At 36.8% G+C, this 15,706-nt stretch overlaps 1 protein-coding gene across 4 annotated transcripts in view; it reads left to right on the forward strand.

The window, feature by feature from the left end:
• SSBP2 (single stranded DNA binding protein 2) overlaps positions 1–15,706 on the forward strand; it is a 188,785-nt gene that overhangs the window by 147,313 nt on the left and 25,766 nt on the right. For 2 of the 4 annotated variants that reach the window (XM_063321381.1, XM_063321383.1), the window contains 3 exons: positions 3,300–3,391; positions 9,531–9,579; positions 11,487–11,522. In XM_063321381.1, coding sequence (XP_063177451.1) covers positions 3,300–3,391; positions 9,531–9,579; positions 11,487–11,522 — 177 coding nt within the window. The remainder of the gene's footprint in view (positions 1–3,299; positions 3,392–9,530; positions 9,580–11,486; positions 11,523–15,706) is intronic. The other 2 variants (XM_063321382.1, XM_063321384.1) reach the window with 1 other exon arrangement.

Below are 15,706 nucleotides of genomic sequence, written 5' to 3' on the forward strand. Positions count from 1 at the left end.
CTCTTTTGGAGGAGTGAAGCAACTTTGGATTGCAAGATCCATGGTGCTGACCTGGTCACAGTTCTCCATAGGCTCTTTCCTCAAAAATGTGAAAATATGAGTGGATATTTGTCAGTATTACTTTTCAACAGTAAACTAAGGTAGAAAAGAAATTAATTCTGATGTATACCTGAAATATTATTCCAAAAGATTATTCTGTATTTAATCAGTGCTCTCAGTGAGAGAAAATTTAGGTGGTGGTGTATCATATCAATGTTGCCAGTATTTTGTTTTACAGTGTGCTGCTTGTGCCCACACTTTGCATTTTTACTTCCCCATTTCAGATAATCTCTCTAGTGAGGTTGTTTTTTTTTTTTTCCTTTGAATAGCAACTGAATTTGAAATGATTGAATAGCTTTGACTTTCAAATCTGTTCACAACTGTCTTTACAATTTTGGATCTTCTTGGTAGAAACCAGTTGTGCAGTTCTGCACCACATCTGCTGCGTGACCAACAAAGCATTGTGAAATACATTGGTTATTTTTTTTTGTAGCATTGAAGTATGTTTACCACTTGCTTTTTGGAGGTAGAAAGAGAAGCTTTGCAATGCTGCCGTGTGAGATTGAGCTGATACTTGATGCAGCACCATTAGTCACACAGCAGGCAAATCTCCTGCCAGTTTTTATAAGGATATTTTTTCCATTTCTACTGTCTCGTAAAATCCAGTGTTTTTGTAAGGTTCTTCTTTCTTGTACTGAACATCCTCTAAAAATGGGGAACAATGTAGCTAATCTACACAAAATTTAAGTTCGCAAATCAATCTTTTGTATAAATGGATCATCACCTGTCTTTGTATCTGGCATTTAGGATCTTCTCAGAATGCAGTTCTACAGCCAAATTTGATGAATCTTTCACACCTACTTTTAAGGTCCTCTTGCTGCAGCACTGTAAAGTTGACTTAGCTGTGCCTGTAGCAGGAGGCCCTGCTACACTTGCAAAACACTTACTTAATGTGCTGATATGGAAGTGCTTATGTCCAGTATAGCAAGTACAGCATGCATATGCTTGAAAACGTAGAGAAAATTTACCTCAGTTTTGTATTTTATGATTCTGGACTGTTTCAGACTATGTAACATGAAGCAAAAAGTATGGTTGTAAATGCTTGAATCTGTCAAAAGCTCCAAAGGCTTTTTTCAAGCTGTAGTTCTGTCAGCTGAAGGGGGTACTTCCTCCAGTCTGTGACTGGCTACTTCTCCCAGTCCCTCAGGTCTGCTGGTGAGCTTCCCACATGCTCCCTAAAGCTTTCTAGTCGAAAAGAATTGGGTCATCTTAAATATTTAAGAAATAAATCATGGTTAATCTGTCTCATTTTGGCCACCTAATACTAGGGAGCACTTTTGTGAACATCTTAACTACCAGATAAAAAATGCTGGTGGTGACTTTGAGTAGAAATCTGTAAGAAACAAACTGGGGAACTAACTTCTGCAGACAGCATAGCTGCAGCTGAGAGAACATGTGAATTGGTAGCCTTAATGAAAGCGCTCTCATTTTAGGACGAAGGAGTACATTTGATTAGAATTAACGTTAATTAGAGTTAGGAGTACATTTGATTAGGATTATTCCAGTCCTGCAGGATTCCATGGAGATCTTTAACCCTGGCCCGCACAAATGATTCCTGAATTAAAATAAAGAGAGGAGACACCAGACAGACCAAACAGGGAGAATGGCTCAGCCCTCCACATCAAGATGAAAAAATGAAATAAAACAGATAGAGAACTTCTGTTTTGTTACAGTCAGACTGTGTTCTCTGCCAGATCCAGTAGTGCAAATTGGAGACGTTACTGTGCCCACTGCTTTGACAATCCACCAGTTAGTGCCCTACAGTTCTGACAGAGGAGTTGCTCAGGCAAAATTGTCTAGGATAACTTAGGTCAAAGAGGGGGTTTGAGCTAATCTGGCTCACTTTTGCCTAAGCGTGCACACCAATCGGTCTGCTGGCTGCACACAAAAAGGCAGGAATGAGCAGTGATTCATGACCAGCAGCTGTGGATAAAACTGTCTTCAGCTGGCACTGTTGGGTCTGGAGGAGGACATCTGTGCGCAGCCCCTGGACGTATTCGTGCAAACCAGCTGTCTGTGGGACACTTTAGGGAGTGTTAACAATGAAGAAAGTTTTAAGTTTGGAGTTTTTGTTAGCAGCAACAGAACCGCCTCTCCTGGTTCTAGATCAGTTCTAGATAACTGATATGTCCTACCACTAAAGGTATAAACAGCACCAGACCCACGCTTTCAGAATCACTGCTGTGTTTCTCCCATGTATTCATGACTTCATGTTTACATGGTTTGGTGAATCAGACCAATATAGAGAACACCCACAAGCCTGAGTCATATAGTTTATGTAGTCTGTAATATACTATATGTGAAATAGAGTGTGTTAGTTTTATTCTTGGAAAACAGACCACAACAGTGAACTAAACTTTTTTTTAAGTAAATTGCTTCTTCGTCCCCACCTCCTTCCAAAATGTGCAGCTCTTCATTTTAGGGAATTTACTATTATCCATTCTTTTAAAATATCCGAAAAATGTAGCAGGATTAGCACAGACTAGGGAGTAGGGAGTGTGTTATGATTGTCAGGTGAGATAAACTGTTCTGCTTGTATCCCTCTGAATAAAAATATGTAGACGTTTGTTTTTCTTGTAAATAGCACACTTAAACTTTTGTCATATCAAAGCACAAACTCGAATTTTATAGGCATTGGGCAATTCCATTTGTTAGCATTGCTATGACATTCGTTATCTTATCAAATAATTTTCATATTAGTTACCATAGACTTATTAGAATTGACTGATTAGAAATGTAATGGTTATGCTGTATGTTATAAATGTGATATCACATGGTGTAATTTTATACAAGCATTTATTAATGTCCTAACAAAATCTAATTAAAATAATTCTATTTAAATTCCATGATGTAGAAATCTTAGAATCTAAGTACAGGTTTCTAATTTTGAATGAGCTCCCTTGATATGAAAGTTGAATACATTATAAAACCTGCCCCTTGCTGGCCATTGACTTGATGTCTGTGTGTGTAAATAATTCCTCCTGAAACAGTTGATGTTTTAAGTATTCTTATTCTACTTGTATTGTTTGTAATTCTTTCTCCTTGGGGTTAACAATATTGTTTTTTTAAGTCAACAATGGAAACTCCTGAAAGAATGAATTACATTGGCCTATCCAGTCAGCAGTTGTGTAGGGATATCATTAACCTGCTGTCCTTTCTTTCCCCCTCCTCTTTGGTTTTGTTTTTTTGTTTTGTGGTAGTCTGACCCTTGGTTATCATTGCAGAACTATGGAGGTGCAATGAGACCCCCACTGAATGCTTTAGGTGGCCCGGGGATGCCTGGAATGAACATGTAAGCACAATATTAAAATCTTATAATATTTAGAAAAGTCATTATTTCATTGTAGAAGTAACATTTGGGATACATATGACAAGGGGGAACATGCTGTGATAAGTAACATGCTTTGATGTCTAACAACTGCAATTTTAGAAAGTGAATCCACACCAGTTTCCTTCTTATGCATGCATCTTACAGGCGCCTTTGCTGTCCCTACAAGTCTGTACAAGTCCTCACTTTCTTTCACAGGTCAAAGTTCAAACATTGGGAATAATTTGTCAGTACAGTCACTGATATATCCTTGTATGCATTTTTTTTTAAAAAATACGTTATTTACATTTATTTTTTTATGATACTGGTTAAACATTTTGTAAAGAATGGTACGAGTGTCGTTCTTTTCTGCAAAGCAAAGAAGTACTTAATTTTAGAAACATTAAACCATTGTCTACAACTATTTACAAAAAAAGACATTTGAAAGAAGAAGTGTGGATGATTCTCTGTTGTTGTTTTTATTTCCATAACTACATTTATTCCCACTCTGAACAGGTAGAAGGGTATTACAGATACGAGTGTAAGGTTTTCTGGGACTGGATCGTCATTTAGTAAAAATTGATACAGGCTGAGTTCGGTTAAGCTATGCGGATTTATTCCAGGCATGGGTTTAGTCATGGAAGTGTATTACGCCCTTCATACCTGTAGACAACCCACTCTTCTAAGGGTGTAGAGAAATTTCAGATGTAAAATTACTCGATCTAGAGTAGACTAGATTTAACCTTAGGATTTTAGCATGGCAAGTGACCCAATATGAGGAATCTTCTGCACTTTAGATAGATAAAGCTTTTGCTTGCTTGGAGTTGCTTATTTGATTAGCAAGCCTGGAAGAAAGTAAGGTGCTCCTTGTATTTAGATTTCTCTATTAAGAGATTCACAGATTTTAAGGGGCTTGCTATGGTTATCTCTGTTGTAACACAACCAGAGATTATCAAGCTATTCTTGTATTTTGGCTGTACCTCTGCTGAAGTTTGTACATTTTTTCATAACCACCATTTTGCAGTCCTTGAGTGGTCACAGAAGGTATCATGGTGGTCAAGCTATTAAGACACTAGAATGATTTTACAACCAAAAGTAGAGAACATCTTCTTTTCTTACTCGTTTTACACCTTTGTCTTTCAAGAACAGGTTTTCAGCGGATCAACACAGAAAACACAGTCAAGATTTATATACGGTTGTTATTGTTACGTTGTAGATACCCGTTTTTACTCCTATTTTTGTAGGAAACATAAACCAGAGATGATAATTTTCTTTTCAAGTAAAGAGTTGCCAACCTGAAAAAGAAGTATTGAGATAGATAATACCATTTAAAAAGTATCTAATCCACCATAGCCTTACTTTCTTCTAATTTCCAGACATACCCTGAATTCTTGACACAAATAAAATCTAAAGTTGGGTGTTACTCTATAATAGACATCATGTATTGGACTTAAGACAATACTAGGAACCTTCCCAAGGGTAGGCATTTCTTCTTTTAAATAAAATTTATGTAGAAAAAAAATGTAGATACTTGAAATTCAGTGCGAGTATAATATAAGCACTACATAAATTGTCGTCAGGAGAGGATTTAATTATAAGAAAAGAAAATGAACTTTCTAAAATAAAATACTGTAAAATTAAAATTCAGGCTAGGTATAAGATATTTTGAGGCTGCTTATCCACATAAATGAGAGTTTGCATAGGGAAAATAAGAAAACACATTCCTGGATGACAAAAAGAATTCCTGGTCTGCCAGAAAGAGAGATGGCTATGGGCTGAAATAGTAGCATTTCCATATTGCAGCATTTAATAAGCACATTTCATCTTGAGCCGGTAGACGTACATAGATGATGTTTTAATTCAGTGGTGTGAGAAGTACATTGTCCTTTGGACTTGTATGTCCTCTTGAAGGGAACACCATGAAGTAGAGAGTCCTTTACTTGGGATATTCATGGGCTTTGATACAGTGCGTGATCTGCTGAGAAGAACAAGGTTTAAAGCGGTAATTATGAAGTAGGTAGCCGTAGCTGTCTCCATGTCTTACCAGGCATATACTGCACTCCTTTACATTTCTTACAAACTCATCTTTACTCCAGTTTAGCTGAAAGTGGGAACAGAATACTTAGTCTTGGTTTTGAACAAGAATTCATACTGTCCCTTTGCTTATTATAATTCACTTTAAAGGCCAGACTCCAAAGTGCTAGTACTGGAATATTACGCTGTAGCATATCCTGGCCTGTGTTACATGCTGAATCACAGACCATTATAAGGAGCTCCATTATTGCATGCCTTACAACATGAATAATTTTTTTACCATCAAACTGAGTAATTCTTTTCCTCTGTCAATGGAGTGACGTATACTGATCAAAAGAAACACAAAGGAGTTACTATGGTCTGGGTTTCTTTTAATTGTATTTCCAGGACATCAGAGTTTTTTCTTACAGTAAAGTTGCTGCTGTCAAAGTTGTCCTTACACCGAAATCTCACTGAAGACTTGTTTTCTGGTCAATTATAGCATTCAGGATCAGTCGGGGTGCATTCGAGGATAACCTGCGGGCAATGGCAATAGACAGACCCAGCTGTGTTGAATGCATTCTTTGTATTATCCCTTACAACTCATCTAATGCACGGTGTAAATCATTTAGTCTACTTACATTCCTAGGAAACAGGGTAACTATACGCAAGGCTTATAGTAATGTACATTTGTCTTTACATAGCCATATCTTTTTCTTACATGAAAATTTTTCAGGGTTCTAGTCAATGTTTTTGGATTTTTGGCAAAGTTAAAATATAAAAATGTGTACCCTACAAAAACAGTTGTCATTTTAAATGCAGCTTTTTCTCCTTGGAAAGCGCGAAAGGAAGCTGTTTTGATTAAGAGCAGAATATCAGCCAAATATAATTTTACATTTTTCTGGATGAAAAGTGTTCTCTGTTGTCAAAAATGGCAACAACCAGCTGAGAACTTGTAGACAGTCTTTCGGTCCAGGAGCATGTACTCCATAAATGTAATACTGCTAAATAATTGCCTGCTCCATCATAACTAATGCCATTCAGATTACTGTTTGAAACAGCTGATACATATCCTATGTTCTTCTACAAAATTATTTTAGCTATAAGGTTTTAAGTTGAAACTTGGTGTAGCCATTTTTAGTAAGATTTTCTTTCTTTGTGGGAAAATACCCTCTTTGGAACAAAATGGCAAACTTTGGGGAGCAGTGTTACATTTCACTGGCACTTTTTAATGGCCTGTGTGACCTGCAGTGTGGTTTCAAGTGCTAAGAATATCTCAGTCATGCCTGAAAAGAAAAAAAAAAGTGAGTTTGTTTTTTAACTTCAATTCACAAACGTGTGTTCTAGATGTTTAATTTCCTGATTGAATATATTTGCCCCTTGGGAAATGGAAATTTTAGACTTTATTTTTTCAAGTACTAGGATCAACGCTATAGGACTAACTTTAAGGATAAAATGCAGCAGTAATTAGTCATAACGATAGATACTTCGTAAATTACTTTATTTTGGAATTGGTACATTCAAAATAATGTTTTATGACTCTGTTGATGCTTCCAAAATAAACATTTAATAAAGGGCAAAAAACCTGCTTGCATTGCATTGAAAAAAGTTGCAGGTAGCTTTTTTTTATGTGTGTTTTATAAGCTAACAACATTTGGCTCCACAAAAACCATATGGCTTTCCAGCAGAATCTGCTAGAGTGTTTTCTAAGTCTATACTTAGAGCTGTCCATAGCTTCCAGTAAATTTGCAAATTCCAACAGCTTTTTAGATGAAAGGTGAGTTTCCCCGTCTCCTCATAAGGCCTGTCTAAATTTCCACATTGCTGTGGCTTAAACCGATCGTATATCTGAGTCGGCTTTTTAATACCTCTGTAGTTCAGAGTAATCTGCAGTGTCGTCACAGCTATTTTCCATTTAATGCTGTTCACTAGATACATTTTTATTACTTAATGTCACACAAACAAGTGCAGGGTTTTGGCATGAAAACAGGCTTCCAGTGTTGTTACAAATATTCCTGATTTCTCTGAAAAAGAGGATCCAATAAACGAAAGTAGGAAAAAGAGCAACTTTTTGGAAAAAAAAAAACCAACAAACCAGAACACCACATATTTTACCTTGTTAATCATTATCAGAGGAGAAATTGCTGAATATTTGACCTGAGGAGCACAAGTACTGTGAGTCCCTTTTCCTTGCTTTGCCTCCTCTCTTCTTAAAGCAGCAAATGCTCACCTACATTCCTGTTTTCCAACCTTCCAAAAATAGTGTCAACAGACATACATCAATTTTCACTTGATTCATTTCAGTTGATTGTTTGAGCTAATTTCTTTATAGTTTCATCAACAATGTAATAATAATAATAAAAAGATTCAACATTAAATCCCTTTGGCATCATATCTGCTTAATAGTTTATAGTTTTGCAAGACTTAAAAGTAGATAGAAAACTTCCTGAACTCATTAATAAAGCCTGCTTTCTTCTCTATATTTAAATCACTCTCCCATGTCTGGTAAGCTGTGGTGGCTAATGTTGCTTTTCTAAAGCTAATGAGGCCAAAATGCCATTTTAAATGTGAAAATTTTGTCATCTGCTCTGCTTCTCAGTTGTCAGGGCCTTCAAAAAGTGATTTTGTCTTATTTATAAATAACTAGGAGTTCTTAATGCTCCCAGGAATAATTATGGTTATTGAGATGTTGTGACTGTAAACATGGACATTTTACCTCCCATATGGCTTAGTTCCATCAGGACTCTTAAAAGACGAAGCCTAACCACCAAACTATGTTTCTGAACTCAGCTAGGAGTGAGAAACATAAAATAACAGCAAGAGTTCTGAGAAAAATTCCTTTTTTCCTTTCCCCATTCCCTTCTGCTTTTAGTACCCCTCTGATGTCTCCTTGAGTTTGCTTTATCAAACAGGTTTTCTGCCTGTGAAACGCTCTTGTCCCCCCTGCTGGGGAGCTGCCACTTAATCATGCGTACACCATTTGGGCCACGTGTAACGACAATGTCTGAAAAGTTTGAAATTTCCATTTTGCCTGCTGTGTGAAAAATGTCATGTTTCTGTGACTTCCCTGGAGATAATGTAGCCCTAGTCAAGTAGCAAACTGGTTTTAGATACATATCTAAACGTATGTTTAAAGTCTATGTATAAAGTGGCATGTTTTCAATTTTTAATCCATGAGATTTTTTATTGTTGTTCTTATCAGATACAGGTTATAGCAACATTCTTTCTATGGCTCGTTCTTTTAAAAAAAAGGTTTTCCCAAAAAATTTATAAAGTACTAGCATCACTTTCACTAATGAAACCTTACTATACTTGCAGTATTCTAGATCCATACTCAGTAAATGCACTCATCCTCAATTCTTCATTGTGTAAGCAAGAGTGCTGTTCCTATGACTGAGGTTACACTTATATTTTAGTACCTTTCTGCCTTTCTCTATACTGTAAGTAGACTTCTGTGGAATGTGTAATACTTTCTCCATATATTTTTAAAAAAAGTTAACAGAGTACACGGAAAAACACTTCTCATGAGAACTTAAAGAGTTTGTGAACTTGTTTTTTACTTTTGGAAAACTGCTGTGCCGTGTTAAAATGTTGTGTCTGTGTTACATAGAGTTAAATTCACCCTGAAGAGAAGGCAGGCACTTCCCCAGACACAAATTTGCAATGTCTTTCAAATTGTTCTGTTGAGAATATAAAAGGGGAATATCTGGCACTTCTTAAATTTGCAAGTGTTTGGGACCGATGAAAAACTGTGCAGTGTGGCTACTGGGGAAGGACTCCTGATGGTCCCATTCTGGCAGCTCCTGTCCTGAAGAGTACAGAAGTACCAGAATGAGTCAGGAACCAAAGTGTCTCAAATGTGAGTGGCTGGGTTGTAATAATACATAAATTATCTTGAATCAACTCATAAACTGATTAAATGACAATGCAATGATTGAGAATTTTGCTATAGCTTTATAACTTGGTGTAGTTACAGTTTATAATCACACTTTAATTTGAAAAAAAGCCATCTTATTCCTTACTCTGGAAACAGATTATTTTGATTTGCTTCCTCAGAGCTGCTCAGAAGATGGGGATTGTTCTGTGTCTCATCTTTCATCTTCTGTTACAGGGGTCCTGGTGGTGGTAGACCTTGGCCAAACCCAACCAATGCCAATTCTGTAAGTTAATATTTAAAATATGTTAGACATCATCTTATATTTAGGAAAATATTTCTCATCAGTACACCAGGAACAAAATTCCACTTCCTTCAACAAATAAACTACGGCATGCTTTATATTTTTCCCCGTAACCCTAATGCAGAGCAGGTTCAGTGAGGAGCATATCTGAACAGAGAGCTCATTGACCTCCACATACCCAGCTCTTTTCATAATCACACAACAGCTCTGCGTCTTTGCATCAGTTACAGCACTTCCTTAACACAAAGGGATATATTTAAAATACATTTTATCTTCCCATAGTGCAAGTAAGGTGAGTTAGGTCAACACTGTCTGGCCAGCAAGCTCTACAAAAATCACCGCTTGTTAAGATACATACATAACAAAAGCACGTTTGCTGCTCTTAACTAGGGAACATGGAGTCGTAGAGCAATTGCTTGCAAGACATCAGCCATTTCATATGCTTTTTGTAAAAAGCAGTGCACTCTATTGCATTTCATTGCAACAACTACAAAATGAGGTAGTCCGATAGCAGCTAGAAGGAAGAGGAGGTCAGTGGGGCGTCCCACAAGAACAACACATCTGGTATTTCTTCAGAAAACGCAAAAGTAAGGTTTTCATTTTCATTCAGTGGTCATACATCATTAGTATAAAAAGGTGTCCCTTTTTGGCACTTGCAGTTGGGTAAGATGGATCTGGCTTAACAGACTAGCCTGGTTCTTTCTGTTGTTACCAATTTGGATTTTTTAATTCTACTAATGACAGTTGGGGAAGAAAAGAGCTGAAACTCTTCCTCGGTTTACTTTTGCGTGTCCTCAACTAAAACGGATGTTAGGGTATTTTTCAACTGGGAGTTGAAATATTTTCATTCTATGAAATTAATTGAGAATCCAGTAATAGATGTATTTGTAAAAATGAGCTGCATGACAAGTTGTCTACAATCATGTAAGATGCTTACTTCTTACCCCATCCTCCTAAAATAGCATTGCTCCGTGCTCCTTTAAAGAGAGTGATTGCAAAGGATATCATAAAGAAGACTGGATTGTTCACAGGCAGCTGGATTTCACCAGATACCCTCTGTAACAAATACCACAATTGAATTTTAAATTAAAATAGAACACTGTCCTTTCTTTAAAGAAAAAAAATAATAATGCAAAGAAATGAAAATTAGTATCTTCTAGGGTGAAAGATATGAGAGTTGCTTTTCCTTTTATGGTCAAGATTTTAATCAAGATTAAGTATATATAAGAACATACAGATTCAGTCTGTGCTTGCGATGATTCTGATGTCTTATTGACTTAAATGCAAGTATGTGCTGCGTAAGTTTATAAACCTTGTAAAGCATATTACCTTAATAATCTTATAGCTTAACCTTTTACTATAGACTGCAGATCTTTACAGAGCTTATTGTGCATCCTGCAATAAGAATAAAAGGACCGTAGTAGTAGATGCAAGAACTGGGTTGGTACTAGAGCTTGCATTTAGTATCTTAAAAAACTGAGGCTGGCTGTTAAAAATGCATGCTTCAGGTATTATGAAAAAATAGAGATCAGATATTAGGCCTCAGCCTATAGACATTTAAATGTGTGAATTATGTTATTCATACTGATTTCATTGGAGTGGATAACAGGGCACAGTAATCTTAAATGGAAGTATTTTTGTTTGAAATATTGGGTATTAAATGTGGGCTGAGCCTGTATTGCTAGTTTTGGAATTGAACATACTTACAACGACAAGTTGTTGAAAAGAAGAGGTGTTTGTGTTTGGCAAGAAACATTTTCCCGTAACCCTTAACTGTGTCTTTGAAATAAGTTAAACAAACATGTTAACCTGGAACTGTACATAGATGTAGATATAGACTCCATTTCACTGCAGAAGAAATGACTGTTTTGTTTCTGTTGATATTACAGATACCTTACTCCTCAGCATCTCCTGGGAACTATGTAGTAAGTACACTTGTGTGTGTTTGCTTTTTAGAATAGATGTTACATTTTATTTAGGCAAAGAAATAGCTGTCCAGATGTTAAGAAGAACCCTTGTGTATTGGTTGAGAACTGAACATCTGATCTGCATGTAGGGTTTTTTCTGCCGGTTGTGGTGCATATGTTGATGTTCATTACTAGAATCATTATCGGTCTGGTCAAAATTGCCCTGAGTGCTGTTTTATTTCAGCAAACATTTGTATAACCAATACAATGTATTGTCTCCAATAATAAAGGACAAAAATCCACAGCTTTCTCAGTAACACAATTTTGTGTATGAATTTCTGAACTTCATCATAAAAAAAAATATTTGAAGAATTAGAACAAGCTTTTATCTCCCAAAAGATATATAAGTGGGTCCTTACAGCTAACATTTTAAGGGAGATTTTTATTCTTATAATTACCTTCTGGAGACCTGAAAACTCTTTCTTTCTCCATGCTCTGTTATGTCTTCATTTTACAGACATTGTCTTAATTGATGATGGATTAGTTGGTATCATTGTTTTTTTCTTAGTCTGTACTTTAGAATGAAATAGTTAAAACTTTGTAATAGGTCCAGCATTGAGCTGTCACTCAAAAGAACACGAAATGCTGGCCCTTTCTCTGGAATTTAACAAATACACTTTACCTATCAACAAAATGTTTTTTGTTGGAGAATATACTGCTGGGGTTTTGTCTCTATCCCAAGAGTTTAACATTTTTTATCTTTTTAGGCTCTTTGTCGTTGTTATTGTTGTGCTTGGATTATTTGTACTTCTGATGTACTGTTCTGAGGCACATTGTTTCATCTGTTTTTGCCACATGCTTGCTACTGGTGTCACAGGGTAACAAGGGAGAATTTTATGTATATACATATGTTGGATTCCAAATTTCTGTTGGTTGGTCAAGTTTCGGTAGCCTTTTCTTTTGATCTTTTGTGTTTTATCACCTGAAGATTAGGTAACTGCAGGGCATTGGCTTAAACAAACATAAAAACTGCAACTATTTCAGAATGTGGGAATAGCAGGTCCTTCACCTTGAGGACAATAAACCCTTGATTTTTCATCTGTTTGTGCTGCTTATAGGTTTCTCTTACTTTTCAGTCTTCGTAAGAGAGACGATCCTGCAGAGCTAAAGCTGAAGGATGAGTTAAAGGACGACTTTGTTTTTGTTCAGATAAAAGCAATTTCTTTTGTCTTTTATTTAGACAATTAGCTGTGAGAAAGGTTATGATTCTCAGAAGTGTCCATAACTGTAGTACTCATTTTGCCACGTGTTTAGTGGAAACAGTCTAAATCTGCTGATCTGCAAACCATTTCTTTTTATGAAGAACTTCATAAAGTTCTCTCTGCTGGGAAGAGGTTTTGTTGGGTTTGCCCTAGACAGTAGTGATCAATTATTGTTGCAGATTTTGAAGAATTTTTTTGAATATTTGACTTTGTGTTCTCGTTTTTTGAAAGTATGAAGTCCTGAGAAACTAGAAAAGGAGATGCCATAGAAAATTATTTGAATGAAGCAAACCTAAGTGCAATGCAAGCTATAGTGGAAGACTCTCTCGGTGTACTCACATCAAGTGAGTCTTCAAGACAAATCACTTGGCCGAAAGGTCTTCAAGACAAATCACTTGGCCAAAAGAGGGCATCACTGTATTTCAGTGTATAGATAGAGAAGGAGTAAGAGTAAAGAGGTGATTTTACCTCTTTCAGTGACAATGATGGGACTGATGCTGGAAAGTTGCATCTAATTTGCAGCATTGTAGGGAAATCAATAGATATGCAAAGATGCAAGAATAAGCACACAAAAGAGTTAAGTATTGAGGAAAATGCCTGAGGCTTTGGTCAGATGTGCGCTGTGAACTCCAGCTGTGCCAGTGGGAAGGTGCCTAATTCCTCATCCCCACTCAGCTGCTGAAGGTTACCACTCCTTCAGGTCTGTCACTGGAGTTCCTTGGAGGAGTGACCCTCTTCATCCAAAACAACTGAAGTTGACTGAAGCATTTAAAGAACCAGGTCCTTGCTGAAGCGCTTCAGGTGACCCAAACTAGGTAGAGGGACACTCACAGAGGGAGCTCCAAGCAGAGCTGAGGCTGCCGCCAGCAGAGGGTAGAGGTGGAGCTGCTGGGGTGGGCCAAGGGTTGAAATCTTCTTCTGCCAGCCTAAATGCTTGTACATGTCTTGTTTGATGATGAGAGAGTGGTGTTGCTTCAGAAAGGCTAACCACATTTTGGAAAAGGAGCACATGAACTCCAGTTGAACAAACAGCTACATAAGCAAAACCGGGGGGCAGTAGCTTCCAAGAGAGGACACGTCTGGGGACAAAGTGTGGGCTGGAGCTCTTAAAACAGCTTTTTAGCCAAAGGATTTTTGATGTGGAACTACATGCTTTGAGAGCTTAGTCTAGTTAGTTTATCAGACAGTTTTTGAGAAATAATTCCATTACATATTAATATATTCTCAGAGCAAAAATAGTTGATACCGAGAGTCTTTCTAAGAGAAGAAAATACACAAACAATGAGAGTAAATGCAAATTTAAAATTAGATGCAAAAGTTAGTATTGAAGATAAGTAACTTTTCTAATAAATGACCAGTTAGTGGTTTCTACACCTCTTTATGTGATGCCGAAAAATATATATAAATCTGGAAAAATCAAGTTAATGAGCTTAGTGCATAAATCCATGAATAAAAAGTGATATCCTGCGATGCCTAGAGGGTCATATATGTGATACAAAGGTCCCTTTGAATTTAGAGTCTGTAGCTCTACAGCAGTAATGGGGGAATGTCTCACTGCTGAGGGCCGATGTCCTGGTTTGAGGACATTGAGCCCAAACCACGACAGCTGAATAGGCCTTTCCAGCAGTTTTGGCAAGCCCGATCTTAACACATTCGTTACTGATTCAATTGTAATTTGGGAGGGGAAAAAAGCTATGTGGCTGCTGGCAGCATGAAATGAAGTTGTGAGTATGCCTTGATTTTTATAAGCTGATCCGTGGGTTTCACGGCGGAGCGAGCCTTTGTTCTCCCACAAAAGATACTCAGTGACCTTGATTAGTTCACAAGCAAGGGGAAGCACAAGATAAAGAACTGGAAGGGGGGGTCACATATAAGGGCATAGAGGTGTATATATATATATACATATATACGTTGACTGACTGCAGGGGCGTGCTGCTGTGTCTGGGCAAAAGATTTCTGTTTCACCTACAATCTACAGTTGACCAGTGGCTGGCGGACAGAGATGCTTCCCGCTGCAAGTATTTTACTTGTACGAACCCGGGGAGGAGCAGTATCATTCAGAAAGCTAATACGTTACAGAGTTAGGTTGTCTGAAAATAATGTTTATAAGTATATTATTGCTAAATGCTTTGTAAGAAATGTTGTTTTAAATAGGCCATTAAGAAAGACTGTCTACTGTTTTAAATCCAGCACTTCTCTACCTCCTTCCAAAATATCTCAGTGAATTACAGCAAATCTCAGCAATGTCCTTGTAAGCAGACTGGAACAAGCAAACCTTTATATTCAGTGCTAGTGAAACAATGCACCTGTCTGGAACAGTATATCTGCTATTTTAAAATATAACAAAAGAGATAAAAATATAAGAAGGCATATGGCAATGAAAATAATCATCTGTTGCTAGGAATCTGTGTATTTTTAATTATGGAAAGTCAGTATTTATTGACTTTTATTGACACAGACGTTTTTATCAAACTGGAAGTTGGTTACTTAAAAATATTAGTGGATCTGCAAACATAGGGCAAGAAGTTATGGTTCTATTCCTACTAAATGATTAGGATGTTCAGAATAAATGCCTTGGAAAAATTCTTAAAGGACCTGAAAAGGCTTGTTTAGCAACCAGAGCAGTTTATGTGCAATTCCCAATCGTAAACACATTCGTAACACAAAAATAAAAAAATAAGTAAATGGACGTTCCTTGATGGTCGCTTTTTTTGACTTTTTAGTCTTTGATTTAGCAGTCTAGGCAAGTGATAAGACTGCACCCAGCATTATCCTGACTTTTTAAATCCATTTGTCATTAATTTGAGAAGAAGTTATATCCAGATGTTATTTTAAAAAATTGTAGGATATTAGATGGGTAGAATTAAGAAGCCTACGGCATCGAGATGCCAAGTCTGCCTATAAAAAAAAAAGCTTTCTTAAGGTGATTAGGCTCTTGTG

This window comes from Chroicocephalus ridibundus, chromosome Z, assembly GCF_963924245.1.
Source record: "Chroicocephalus ridibundus chromosome Z, bChrRid1.1, whole genome shotgun sequence".
NCBI classification, from domain to species: Eukaryota; Metazoa; Chordata; class Aves; order Charadriiformes; family Laridae; genus Chroicocephalus; species Chroicocephalus ridibundus.